This window comes from Lactuca serriola, chromosome 7 (genome assembly GCF_051521515.1).
Source record: "Lactuca serriola cultivar US96UC23 chromosome 7, Lser_US96UC23_V15, whole genome shotgun sequence".
NCBI classification, from domain to species: Eukaryota; Viridiplantae; Streptophyta; class Magnoliopsida; order Asterales; family Asteraceae; genus Lactuca; species Lactuca serriola.
Genome location: NC_136414.1, coordinates 182251380 through 182266311, shown reverse-complemented (window position 1 = coordinate 182266311; position 14932 = coordinate 182251380). Strand labels below are relative to the sequence as shown.

Sequence of the window (14932 nt, the reverse complement as noted above, 5' to 3'; positions counted from 1 at the left end):
TTCTACCTGTATAACTTGCCGTATGTCAATTCGTTCCGATGTCGTTTTTGGGTTAAATTAATTAAACTTATATGTTTAATTGATGCTAATGAGTGTCCAAACCTGTTAGGAACTCACAAAATTAGCCCAAATTGTATAATTTAGAAATTTTAGAAACGTCCCCGTCGAGTTACGGAAACTTAATCGGGTGCGACCAAAAGCCCCGTTTAGTGCCGGTATCGGGTAGAATTCCATCGTGTCCAAGTTTTGGGACCTATTTAAACGTGTTCAAGCTTTTATTTGAAGCTTTTTGCTTCATCTCTCTACTCTCTCTCTCTAACCTTTCTCCTAAATCCAAGTTTAAGGGTCTAAATCACAAGTTTAAGGCTTCCAATCACCAAGGTACCTTCCTTAACTCATTGTGTATCATGTTTAGCCTTCAAATTCGAGTTTAAACCATGGATTAGGGCCATTATCATGGGTTTACGGCCCTAGAACTATCCTAGGCCATAAACTCATTTAAAGGGGGGGTTTTTGAGCAACAAAACCCTTCCAAACCACAACTAGATTTTAGATATGGCTAAATGACTTCATGGATTGGACTTAGAACATTTTAGACATGGATTTTGAGGGATTTGAAAGAGTTTATGGCCCAGGAAGGTGCCTAGGCCGTAAACACTAAATTAAAAGGGTTTTTAGCCCTTAAACCCTTCCTAGACTCAAACAAGGCTTAGATATGAATTTTAGAATAATGGTATTTGCCTTAGAACATCATAAACATAATTTTTGAGGAGTAAATAGGAGTTTATGGCCAAGGCTCATGCTTAGGCCGTAAACCCTCAAAAATGGAGAGTAAACCCCTTTTAACTTGTCCAAATGCCTTGAAACTCAACCAATAGCCTTGTGGTAAATCCTAGAGCCATCTAAAAATAGTTTGGGAGTCTTAAACATATCAAAATGCAACATATAAGAGTTTACGGCCATAGCTCATATCCTTAGGCCGTAAACTTCTAAAAATGTGTTAAAAGATGCCCTAAAATCACCCCAAGGCTTGGAAAATTAACTAGAATCACATGTGATTGTCCTAAGTGCCTTAAATCAATTATTCAAGACCATGGGAGAGTTTACGGACGTAAAATCCAAGTTTACAGCCGTGAACTCCCTTAAACATGGTATAATTCCCCTTAAATTAATCCAAGGCATTTTAGAAGTCCATTCCAACATTTCCCAAGTCCAATCAAGCCATTAGACACTCAAAATCACACCAACATGAGTTCACGGCCGTGAACTCATGTATGTATGTGTTTTATGGTTGTAAACTCCCTAAAATGTTTACTCTTGGGGAGTAAACTCAAATCCCAAGTCCTTAGTACCATTACACGTCCGTAGATGTCACCCGGGTCACTCCAAACACTCGTTTTGAGGTGTTTAATCTCATTGGAGTATAATGTTCCATATAATTAGTGATTGTAAATCTAATTAGATATATATGGACATTATTTCATTTTACATAGGGACATCGCGAGTAATCAGGCCCTGAACCGACGTTTAGTGTTCGAAATCGTCACATTTCCGCGTCCGGTGAGTTCATACCCCTACCCTTTTTCATGTGTTTTTCAAATGGTTTTCTACGTTTTAAGGGGGAATACAAGCAAAAGTACAATAAATCTTGTACTTAAATGTATTTTCATTTCAAATGTTTTATTTCATGTATGATTTTAATAATGAAAATTGTGATAACTAATGGTTCAAATTGCAGGTTAAACAGTTAGACTAAACATAGATTTCTTTTAAAAGTGTTATAACTATATTCTCTTTGAATAAGAAATCATACTAATCATAACTAAGATTAATACTAAACGAATGCGAATACGAATATAACTAATAGGATAGAACGAATACGAATATAACTATTAGGTTAGTACGAATACGAATGCGAATACGAATATAACTAATAGGACAGAACGAATACGAATATAACTAATAGGATAGAACGAATACGAATACGAATCTAACAAATAGCATAGTACGAATACGAATAGAAATAGGAATACGAATGCGAATTAACGCCTTTGGATGACACCAAGACTTCGAATATACAGCTAGTGTACCCCTTGAGTGTCACCAGAGTTTCGAATTAAATACGAGAATACGCCTCTGGACCTCTTCTGAGTTTCGAATATATCCACCTCAAAATGTCGACAGAGCTTCGATTATACAACTAATGTACTCTTTTGGAACTCAACAGAACTTCAAAAATACTGTAATCTACACTTCTGTGTGATTCCAAACATTCAAAAATACAACTAAGTTAGTAGATAATAGTCATTCGAATGTAGAATATCTAAGGGTTTAGAATACTTAACTAATACTATACACATGGTAATTACTAGTACTTCGAAATCAATCCTAACATAACAACCAGTAATGAACTTAGATACAAATAGGCAACTCAACACATAGGAAAATATGGGATTTTCCTGGGTAGCACATCAACTCATAAACGGATAAAGTAACAAACGAATAACTAAAACTATAAGGAAAATATGGGATTTTCCTGGAATGACATAACCAACCGTTTTTGAAATTGTAACAAAGGAAACTCGATCTTTTCAAAACTAAACCACTTATGAACTCACCAGCTTTATGTTGATTTTCAAACCGCTTGTATTCACAGGTCAGCGTTAGACAGGTACACCGCCACCTTTTGGAGAAGACAGAGCGTTCCGAAGACTCGTCTTTACTTTTGTTCATATTACATATGTAAAACACTTGTACAACTTTACTTTCAAACAGATGTAAACAATATTATGTAATGTAATGTTTTGTGATTACTGCTTTACTATGTGCATTGGATTTGATGCTCAACGTAAAGTCAACCTCGGAAATGTTTCCGCCTTTGGTTTTTGGGGTGTGACAGCGTCCCATCAAACTCTAGTGGCTTCGTGTTACTGAACTCTTTGAACAACAACGAATCACCACCCTGAGGTCTGGCAGCAGCAACAGCTGCGGTAGCTGCAGCGGCTACAACCTTAGTAACCGCTGCGTATCTCTCATCAAAAGTCTCAATCAGTGCGGTCTTAATAGACCCGAACATCTCTGGAATCTCTGTGCGGATGGCAGCAGCCACCTCCTCATGAATCAACCTGCGGGTCTTCTCGTCACTAACACCACTGTTGTAACGCCTCGATCCTCAGGTATTAATTAATTAAGAATTTCTGGATAACCTCTACTCGACGAGTTGTTCGACCTACTCGTCGAGTAGCAGCGGGGTGAGAACGCATGGTTAGTGACCTACTCGGCGAGTAGGAGCTGGCAATTGAAACCTTAAATCTCGGGGTTTGCACCCCTATTTAAAGGAGCCTCAACCTCCTTTGGGACTCCTTACAATCTTTGAGAACCCTTGAAACCCTAATTCGTGTGTGTGTGTGCCTTGGTGTGGGTTTGAAGCTTGCAAAAGAGGATCTTGGAGGAAGGAAGCTAAGAGTGCAAAGGAAATTGAAGCAAGAAAGGAGTGGGAAGCGGGTTTTGCCTCAGCTAGCATCGTTTGAAGGTATCAAAGTACCATTCTTACTTCCTTTTCTTCCCTTTGGTTGATTCTAGCGTTTTTTTTATGGATTTTCAAGTTGGGATGTTGAGCTATGGGCTACATCTGAAGTTGTAACTTCAGATCTGGACCCTCCTTGGATGCTAGAGTCATAAAGTTGCTGTAATTGTTGTGGTTGGAGTCCATCTTGGACTAGAAGCTCCATTAAGAACTTAAAATAGACATTTGGAGCCTTTATAACCATGCATGCACGTAAAGTTTGCAACTTTACGTGGTAAGTATGCTCTAGAAGCTTGGATCTGTGATTTGGAGCCGTTGCATGGCTCAAAACAGGTCTATATGGAAAAAGGACTGGATGGACTCGGCGAGTCTCAAGGATGACTCGGCGAGTCACATGAAGATGGTCATTGAACTCGGCGAGTTGGATGAACAACTCGGCGAGTCCGATGAAGATCACCATAAAACTCGACGAGTTGAAGAACAACTCGGCAAGTCAGATGGCTTTTCCCTTGGATAGGCATGCGTGTGTACCCGTCGAGTTGCAAGGAGGAAACTCGACGGGTGGCCCTTAAGGATTGATCGGGATTCGAAGGGACTCGACGAGTCACTTCGATGACTCAGCGAGTTGGAATGTGCTCCACGGACTTGGCGAGTGGCCGAGTGCACTCGGCGAGTTGAGGTCAACATGGACTGTTGACCTTGACTGAGGACTCTGACCTTGATCAGAAATTACTAATAGGTTATGGGGTGTCTCATAAGAGTAAGAACTTATTAGTATATTGTGTCATGGTTATAGGTGGTGGTGCCGGTGTCAAGTGATCCGATAGTTGGAGTTTGTATTTCAATCGACATCTGCGAGGTGAGTTATCCTCACTATATCGATAAGGTCTACGGCACCAAGGTCGGCCCTTTATGATTTACATCCTGGTTTAGGATGGTTGCTTTGTTATTGCCATGCTAGATATCATGCTGGTTTAGGATGGGTGTTACGTTATTGCTTTGTTAGAATTCATCTTGTTTAGGATGGTTGTTATACTAGAGATCGGTTAGATCGATGGTTATGGTATGCTACATATGATTCTGATCTGTTAGATCGGAATCAGGATAGATAGTATGTTATGCTTTATGATCCGTAAGGATTGGTATGTTAGTGACCTGTTAGGTCGATACTCTAGTTACGAGTGAAACTCTATGATTGATGGTCAATGAGATAGATATGTTTGCTATGTGTATATGCCAGTATATGATAGTATGCGTACATGGTTAGTTGCTTGTTGGTTGGGTTGAGGCGGTCCTGCTTTGTGCTGAAGGCCAACACACCCTCTGAGCGGCCGGGGAGACTGTAGGCCCACGCGGCGGACCAGTCATGCCGAAGGCTCGGGATAGATTCAGATAGACTGTAGGCCCAGTAGGGCGGACCAGTCTGGCCGATGGCCCAGTATGTATGTTGTTTGATTGATCGTTATGGTTGTGGTTTTTGTCAGTATGGTGTTGGTATTTTGGGGATAGCTCACTAAGCCCTCGGGCTTACAGTTTTCAGTTTATTGTTTCAGGTACTTCAGGAGAGCGAGGGAAGGCGAAGGCGTGACTGTACCGCTCCTCATCCCCATGATCTATTTTGGGACACTCTGAGGATAAACGAATTGGAAATGTTTTGTAAAAACAATTACTATTTGACTCTTTTGTTAGTATTAAAAGTTTAAATTTGGCGTAAATTTTTGGGTATTACAACTGCTCTCAGGTGTGTGGCGTGTCCCAACCATGATGTCTCTCTGAAATACAACACAAAATATCAGAGACTCGCTCGAGTGTACACACACTCGATATCCCATTCCTACTCGATCCCTGGTACCCTAAGGATTCTTACTTGGGCTGCGCACTAATCCGATGTCTTCAGTAGTACGGGCCCAATAATATTGTCCACACTGCATCAGTATACACCACAAGTCCTCCTCCTTGGATTCCAAATCCCAAGTACTCTACTCTCACTATGCATAGTCTACTCTCTAGCAGATATCTCATAGCTCCTCGTTGCTATCTACTCACTCTCAAGCATTTCCTAGCAGCAAAAAACCCCTAGGCTAAGGCATCACAAATCAGGCCGCTCTAGTCCTAATAGGAATACCTAGCCTACTCTAGCATGCATAACATATTATCTCATATCTCAATCACATAATATAAGGGTATTTTGGGAAATCACCGTTCGGGCGTTGGCTGATCGTACACACTGCTCTGCTCTGCTCTTTTCAAAACCTTTTTACTCTTTTAGAAAAATTTGTTTTATTCCGAAAAATCCCTCAAATCCTCAGTTTGAGTTCAAATGCGCTCGAAGATGCATCTGAATCCCTCAAACCAAGGCTCTGATACCAACTTGTAACACCGTAATTTTACAAACAAATTTTCACATTTTAAAAACATATTTTCATTCATAAACATTATAAAATCTCATCATTTCACATATCAATCCATATAACACAACCCAAGATCATAAAGTATAAAGACTCCTCATGTGTGTACTGATCATGTCGGCACCTTCCCGCGATCCTCACTGGTACCTAAAACACATAACACCAAACACTGTAAGCATAAATGCTTAGTGAGTTCCCCAAAATACCACATGCAACACATATTAGCCACTCGAGGCTATAACTCTGTATGACCCTCTGGTCAAAGTGTCTCAGTGGGACCCTCCAGTCCCATAACTTTGTGGACCCTCTGGTCCTAACTCTGTGGACCATTCGGTCCTAACTCTATAAACTCTGAATCACATATAGCATAGAATAATATAGATAACAAATAGCATACAATATACTCTGTCACATAACTCTAATTACCACTCTAGGTAAAGTATAGTGAGAAGACTCGCCTCGGATAACTCGGTAAACCTCGGACTCTGAAATATTGCACTAGCCTCCGCCTACTCACATAAATAATTACTCTAATTAATACAACTTCTAAAGGCTAGGCTAACCCCTCTCTATAATTTCTCTAAGAATGGGTAAAAGACCATTCTACCCCTCTAATGGCTCATAAGTCCAAACACTGACTAAACCCTAAAAGTCAACAAAAGTCAACGGTCAAACTTTGACCAGACTCGTCGAGTGCACTCGTGTGACTCGGCGAGTTTATGCATGTCCTCTTCGTCCCTGGTCCTCACTCGACTCGCTGAGTCAACCCCACACTCAACGGGTTATCACAGGTCGCGAATCGCGGGGCAACCCGACTCGACTCGTCGAGTCCCTTATGGGCTCGGCGAGTTCCTCCCATGAAAACACTCATCTGACCTCCTGAGGTCATATCTGCTTCTCTAATCTATAGATCTCACTTCCCCATGAGCAATAAACACGTAAAGGTCGAATCTTGGTACACATGCAAGACACTCTAGGCTTATTTTGGTGAAATCTCTTATAACAAGGCACACTAATGCCTGCCCGCCAGTAAGTAGTTATGTATGAGATGATTGTCTTCGTGATAATTATCTTGGTATGTTAATGTGTTATGGTCACGAGATATGCATGTATGATATGTTATGTGTGTAGAAGAGATTAGTTGTCCCTACCCAGTTATGCCTGACTGGATGATTATCTCTCGTTACGGTATGCTAGTGCTAGGGGGTGAAATAGTCCCCAGTTACCGGTTGAAAGATACCGATAACGTGTACCGGTTGAAAGATGCCGATGATGGTTATCGGTTGAAAGATACCGATGGTGTTATGTGGTGTGTGGTATGATAAGGGAACTCACTAAACTTTGTGCTTATAGTTTCAGTTTTGGTTTCAGGTACCTCTTCGTCCAAAAGGAAAGAGCCGACAGTGTAGCAGCGCATCACACACATGGTTTCCGCATCAGATTTTCTGGGATTGTACTCTGATTTTCATTGTTCCTGATGATATGGTTTTCGAGACATGATTTTATGATTTTATGAATGATGAAATAGTGACAATGTTTTGGTAATATAAGTTATGATCTACTTAATTTAAAAACAAAATTTTTGGCCTCAAATTTTGGGATGTTACACCAAAGACTATTTTGTATGACAAAGACCTCTAGGGTTAAATGTTAAATTTTCATTTTTCATATATGGAACTTTTAACTCTTCCAAGTTATCATCTCTTTTTAATTGACTTCAATTTCATATGTATGTCGAACATAATGGTTTTCTACAACTTGTTGGACTGCTTGGGGTCAATCCCATAAAGGAAGCTCGATATCATCCTTCCATCTTACACATTTTAAAAAACTAGTGTAGGGTTATATATATAATCTTGTGAAACTTACAAATGACCAAGGCAACAACTTTAAAATCATCTACATGAGTTTGATTACGTCCTTGATGTCATACATTTCATTGTCATACCACAACAGAATTAAATTGGGGAGATGATCTTTATATTCACCATCAATGTTAGGTCTATTGTGATGAAAAGATGAAGACATTGTCCTTCATCAATAATTGATTTTCGATACCCATTCGATTATGCTTCAATCCCCGACCTTAGTTAAAAATGTTATGAAACTTAAGCTTTATAAAAACGGCAGAAGAAACAACATGGTTTAAAATAATATGAAGGTAATTTGAACTTATTGTTTTTACTTTGATACTATCTACGCCATGTGTTTGCAGCTTAGACAAAAAAAAACCCATAATACCAGCTATAACCGATTACGATGATAAAATAAGTACAAAACATCAAGTTAAATAGAAATTCGCTTTTAAGAACTTTATCTCTCAAAAGAGTAAATCATAAACATTTTAATCAATCGTTTGTATCATAAATATTTAAAAATAAAAAATAAAAAAAAAGGTATATTTGGCATAGATAAAAACGATAAGCTGTGGTTTTTATTTAAGATTGTTCGGTAAAAATAATTATAAGCTAAAATTACATAAATATATTTATAAAAAAACTCTAAAAAACTAATTAAAATAACTTTTTGATTAACCAAAAGTTCAAACCAATTATAACCACATACTAGCCCATAGATCATAGATGTTCCCATTCGTTTCACAATTTATCATGCTACTCGCTCTTTTTCTTCCTTTCTTTTAAGATACTGCGATAAAAGGGGGAAAAAGTAAAAACAAAAGGAAAGAGAAAAAAAAAAAATCAGAAAGCAGAGAGAGAGTGGTCATTGAGAACTGTGAAGATGTTGTGAAGTTGCAAGTGGAGAACAGAGCAATCGAAACTCAACTGGATTTGGGGTATGAACACTAATATTACCAGAGGAAGATCCATTCAAAACCTAACCTCCATAGCCATTACAGTTTTACTGATCGGCGACAACACTCAACTCCGATCTTCTTTTCTCCTATGAGAGAAATGAGTTCTTCACTTCTTTATCTGATTTTCTCAACTCTCGTTTCCATTTACGTGTTCCAGTTTCAAGCTCAAGCTGCTCCTGCTGGTATGCTATCTTCCTCTCCCTCTTTAACACATTCGATTGTCCATGATTTAGTTTCTGTGCTACATGTATTCATGATTCCGTCGTTTTTAATCAGCTCCGGTAATTAAGCAATTATCTTCCATACTCAAATGGACAGCTAGGTCTTCTTCCAAATCACCATTATCAGGTACTTTTTAATTCTAGGTTTCGTTACTTTCATTATTTTATTGTTTATCTTCTCATTCCATAAATACATACTACTAGATTTAAGTCGATAACCCTAGATTTTATGAATATTCAATTGATATCGATTGATTTATGTGTAGATAATGTGGATTGCCTTTTTTACTTTTTTTAATTTCGTGATACACAGATGGGAATATTCTTCAATTTGAGGATGGATATTTAGTAGAAACTGTAGTAGAAGGGAATCAGCTAGGGGTTGTGCCTTATTCCATCAGAGTCTCGCAAGATGGTGAACTGTTCGCTGTTGATGCAGTCAATAGCAACATCGTTCGAATCACTCCTCCATTATCTCAATGTAAGCTTTCTCATTATTTCTCACCTTCTCCTAAATCTAACAATTCTTCTACTAATTACACTATTCTTATGAACACAGATAGTAGGGCAAGATTGATTGCCGGATCCTTCCAGGGTTACACAGGACACGTAGATGGAAAACCAAATGATGCTCGTTTTGATCATCCAAAAGGTGTTACAATGGACGATAAAGGGAATGTTTATGTCGCAGATACATCTAATCTTGCCATTAGAAAGATCGGTGAAGCAGGTTTGAGATCCATTTCACCTCATAAATCTACTCCACTTCAAAGATTATTGAAAAACGGATTTATTTACAGGTGTGACAACAATTGCTGGAGGCAAATCAAATGTAGCAGGATACAGAGATGGCCCAAGTGAAGATGCACAGTTTTCATCTGATTTTGATGTAATTTACGTGAGACCAACATGTTCATTGCTTGTTATTGATCGAGGAAATGCTGCTCTTAGACAAATTTCTCTCAATCAAGAAGATTGTGATTTGCACTCCACCTCTGTCTCTTCCACAGGTTTTGAACACTTATCCACATATTGACATTGACTTTATTTGACTAAACTAAATCCAAATACATCTTACATTTTATTCACTTTACAGATATTGTTTTGGTATTTGGTGCTATCGCAATAGGATATGTTATAAGCATGATTCAACAAGGATATGGTTCATCATATTTCTCAAAAGTGGTGAGACTTTGATGCATTTTTCCAGTTCATGTTTTATATAAATTAGCATTAGAAAAAAAGGTAAATCTTTTTAATTTTCTATAACCTAATTCAACATATTGTCAGGAAAAAGTGGAGAGTGATAGTAAGCCACTACAAAGCAAAGAGAAAACCTTAAAAATCACAAAAAATGTGGAAAGTGTGAGGGAAGAACAAGAAGCGGGGTGGCCGTCTTTCAGCCAGCTCATCCTCGATCTTTCCAAATTAGCCCTCGAAGGCTTCACCAATGTCTTTTCTTTCAACCCATTTCAAGTCCCCAAAAAAGGGCTCACCCCATTAAAAGATTCCTTAATCATGCCCGAAGATGAGCCCGGCCCGTTACTCCAAAAGCACAGAACTTCAGGCCCAGTTTCCGAAGCCCGTCAGGCCCATGATCCAAATGAGAAATACTCAGAAACAAAGCCCGTTAAGGTTAGATCATTGAAAGATCCTTTAAAGCATCGGGCTTCAAAGAGGGAAGAATACGCGGAGTTTTATGGGTCGAGTGGTGGTGGTGTGGGCCCACATGTTCGGTCAAAAAGTCAAAAGGAAAGGACGAAACATCGGGTTAGAGATAAGGATAAAGATAAAGATAAAGATAAAGCTGTTTATGGGGAGCAGAAGAGTACGGTTGACTTGAAGCAGCAACCGGTCAACTTTGAGGAGGGGAAGTTCAGTTATATGAGGAATAAGTATGGTGATTCGTATCGTTATACTTAGAAAAAGTTTTGTGGAATTGTAGTGTTGTAGACTTGTTATAATATACAACTCTTTTATGGCTTAAGATATATTGTTGTTCATTTCTAAGTTGCTTCAAGTGTTTGTGTACTTTGTATAGTGGAATTATGTAGCTTCCAATCAATCTTTGACCTTTTAGGCAAAATTATGTTTCACAAAAACATTTTTTTTGTAAAATGTTGAAAATCATACGTACTTATAAAGCTAGCATTTTTTCTTGAATCTCATGCATTTGAAACCCCCATTCTTTTTTTCTTTCATCACATTCATTTGAAATTTTCATGACTTTTCAATTTCTTTATAATAATAATTATAATTTGGTAATTAGGTTAAATAAATATCAAATCTAAAGTGTATTCAAACATAAACTAAATTTCAATATTAAAATAATATCTTTAATTCTATTTATAAAATTATGTTTTTTTAACTTTTAACATATCATACTTAATTTATTAGTTTTAATATATTGTTGAATGTAAACCATTATCATTTTAAAGATATAATTTTTGAATGATTTGTATAAAATACTTAAATTATTAATTAAAATATAACATTATAGGCTCAACTTAAATATAAATTTTATTTAACTTAAACAACCCAAAGATTATTTTATAAATAATTAAAAGTGATTAATTGTAGTGTCTTTCTAATAATGATTGTAAGTTAGTTAATAAGGTTAAATAAATATCAAATCTAAAATGTAATCATAAATAGACTAAATTTCAATTTTAAAATAATATCTTTACTTCTATTTATAAAGTTATGTCTTTAAATTTTAACATATTATACTCAATTTATTAGATTTAAAATGTTGTTGCATATAAACCATTATCAGTTTAAAGCTACAATTTTTGAACAGTTTGGACAAAATACTTAAATTGTTAATTTAAATATAATATTACAGTGTCAACTTAAATATAAATTTCAGTTCTACTAAAAAAACCAAATAATATTTTATAAATAGTTAAAAGTGATAAATTATAGTGATAAATGCAAAAACTAAATTGTAATATCAGTTTAACTAAAATATTTCCTAAATATATTTATATAATCGTTAAAAAATTTCAAATAAGTAGCTTAAAATAACTTATAATAACAATAGTTAAAAATAACTCTATATAAATGATTATATTGTTACCTTTAAAATCTAAAAATAATGTTTGATGTTTTAAATAATCATAATGATAGAAATTAAAACATTAAGCAAACATATTTTAAAAAACTAGTTAAAAATAACAACTATAAATAATATTAAACCATATATAATATTTAATTTTATTGATGTGTAACTCGCGAGTAGAAATCATTCAAATGATTGAGATTATGACGTTATAATAGATTTATATATTATCATACAATTCAAAATAGTCAATATATTATATCAAATTAATATACGAATTATTATATCAAATTTAACAACAACGTTAGTGTTATATTTTAAAAAATATATATTTGTAAAGACTTCAATTATATATGTGTTTCTGCGCATTACAATGTCAACTCAAATATAAATTTCAGTTCCATTTAAAAAAAACAAAATAATATTTTTTAAATAGTTAAAAGTGATAAATTGTAGTGATAAAAACAAAAAGTAAATTGTAATTTCAATTTAACTAAAATATTTCTTAAATATATTTTTATAATCATTAAAAGTTTCCAAATAAATAGCTTAAAATAACTTACAATAACAATAGTTAAAAACAACTCTATATAAATGATTATATTGTTAGCTTTAAAATAAAAAAAACAATGTTTGATGTTTTAAATAATTATAATGATAGAAATTAAAACATTAAGCAAATAAATTTTAAAAAATTAATTAACAATAAAAACAACTATAAATAACATCAAATCATATATTATATTTAATTTTATTCATGTGTAACTCGCGGGTAGAAGTCATTTAAACGATTGAGATTAAGAAGTTATAATAAATGTATATATTATCATATAATTCAAAATAATCAATATATTATATCAATTTAGTATATACAAATTATTATATCAAATTTAACAACAACGTTATTGTTATATTTAAAAAATCATATATTTGTAAAGATTTCAACTATATAGGTATTTCTGCGCAACGCGCGGGCATTCGCCTAGTTTGGTATATAGGACAGCTTAATGGTAACGTATCAAATATCTTCAAACACAAATTCAAGTACGAAACTAAATAACATATCTTCAAACACATAAAATAAGGTACTTAGAGCACTTTTTATTTGAGGACACAAAAGAAAGATATGATGTTTCATAGGACATAACGTTAGATTTGATGAGTTGTTTCTTGGATTTGATATCTGGTATAAGCACATTATCAGTTAGGTAAGTTTGGTGATGAGAAAGTTATGTTTAGCAAACTATCATTTCAAATATCCTAAACTTGGCAATTTTGTCTGGCTATAGCCTATATGACGACTATGATGCAAAAAAATTTATAGACCTTGTTCATTGTATGTTACCACAAATGATAAAATTATGCGTTGGTATATCTGACCTAGTGATGGTGAATCTGAATATAGAGAATAAAAAATCAATGTCTATAGAGGTAGAAATTATTTCTAGGGTGTGTCTCCCTACCAATGTAAGTTGATGTTATCGCACCAATAGTATTAATATGCTATGGCCTATAAGCCTTCTACACATTAAAATCCGATAAAGATTTGAAGCTAGCATTAAGAATGAAATGTGTTGAAGAGGATTTTTGAAATTTGTGTAAAAGAAACTTTTGAAAGATAGGTTCGAGGAGTTCTACAAATTACACATTTAGTTACTTTCGTTATTTTTGTATACAATTTAGGATTCAAATCATTAAAGCTGTTCAAAACCTACCATTTAACTAGGTATTAAAGTTTAATGTTTTTTTATACACAATTTATCATTAAACTATGTATCAACCATCTTCTTCGACCAACAACATCGACTTCCACCACCACCGTCCACCTCTCGGGCTCCCACCAACACCATAGACACAAACAACAACTTCTATCACCACCATAACAACCCATCTCCACCGTTCATCACCACCACAATAAATAAATAAATAAATACATAAAAATAAAAAATAAACTAATATCCTTGAACGGAGGTGGGTGCTAATGGCATATGATCCAAGGAGAAACTGGCGAGAGAATATAACGCGGGTATGATGGTTTTCGTGAAGTAAGAGGAGTGGAGAATAGCAAAGAAATGTGTGAATGACGGCACGAGAGATGCCAACAGTAGTAAAGTGAAGGGTTGTGGCATTTTCCCATAGAGAAGAATGAGAAGATTGTACACTTTTTAGTGTTTTTCTAAAAATAAACATGTAAAGTGGTGTAATTTTTTTCTTTGTAGTTTTGTTAGTCATAGAAGATGACTAGAAAAGATGAAACTGACTAAATGTGTACAAAAATTATGTATAAAAATATAAGTTTGTTGAATGTGAGTTTAATGGTATTCTTTTTAACAGGTAAACCAACTTACCGATTAAAATGACACTTCTTGAAAAACAAACATAAAAAAAACAAGTAGATACGTAAATTGATATGATATATCTTCTTTGTAGCCATAGAAGATGACCAAAAAAGACTAAACTAACTAAATGTGTACATAAATTAGTTTAATGATAAATTATATACTAAAATGAGTTTGATGAATGTGAGCTTAATAATATTTCTTGAACATATAAACCAGCTTGCCAATTAAAATGGTATTTCTTTAGCAACAAATGTAAGTTTAATGATAAATAATGTATAAAAAATGTAGATATATACAAAAATAATAGTTCATTGCCTTATAAAATATATTGTTTCACCGTGTATGTTCCATTTCTAAATAGCTTTCAAGTGTTTGTACCATGGATATGTGCTAAAGCTACTATTTTCAAAAAAGAAAAATATCTTATCAACTTTAAACTGTTGTTTTTTGTTCTCATGGGCTTGATTTAATTATCCAATGAAAAACAAGTTGAGAAGAATCACATGAACTTCAAACTTTTTATCACGAGAAAGAAACAATGAAGCTACCCAAGTACCCA

The 14932-nt window shown here is 34.9% G+C and overlaps 1 protein-coding gene across 1 annotated transcript; it reads left to right on the top strand.

Annotated features, from left to right (window-relative positions):
• Positions 1-8547: 8547 nt before the first annotated feature.
• LOC145062501 (NHL domain-containing protein) lies at positions 8548-10957 on the top strand. Its single transcript, XM_079010097.1, has 7 exons — positions 8548-8931; positions 9026-9097; positions 9284-9451; positions 9530-9700; positions 9771-9980; positions 10067-10155; positions 10261-10957. The coding sequence occupies exons 1-7, from the start codon at positions 8838-8840 to the stop codon at positions 10891-10893; spliced, it is 1437 nt and encodes a 478-aa protein (XP_078866223.1). The 5' UTR covers positions 8548-8837; the 3' UTR covers positions 10894-10957.
• The last annotated feature ends 3975 nt before the right edge of the window (positions 10958-14932 follow it).

Excerpts from the sequence above, each read along its gene's own strand:
- LOC145062501 (XM_079010097.1), top strand. The coding sequence starts at position 8,838 with ATGAGAGAAATGAGTTCTTCACTTCTTTATCTGATTTTCTCAACTCTC. Across the intron at positions 8,932-9,025 it reads AGCTCAAGCTGCTCCTGCTG|CTCCGGTAATTAAGCAATTA; the intron begins GTATGCTATCTT and ends GTTTTTAATCAG. Across the intron at positions 10,156-10,260 it reads CATCATATTTCTCAAAAGTG|GAAAAAGTGGAGAGTGATAG; the intron begins GTGAGACTTTGA and ends ACATATTGTCAG.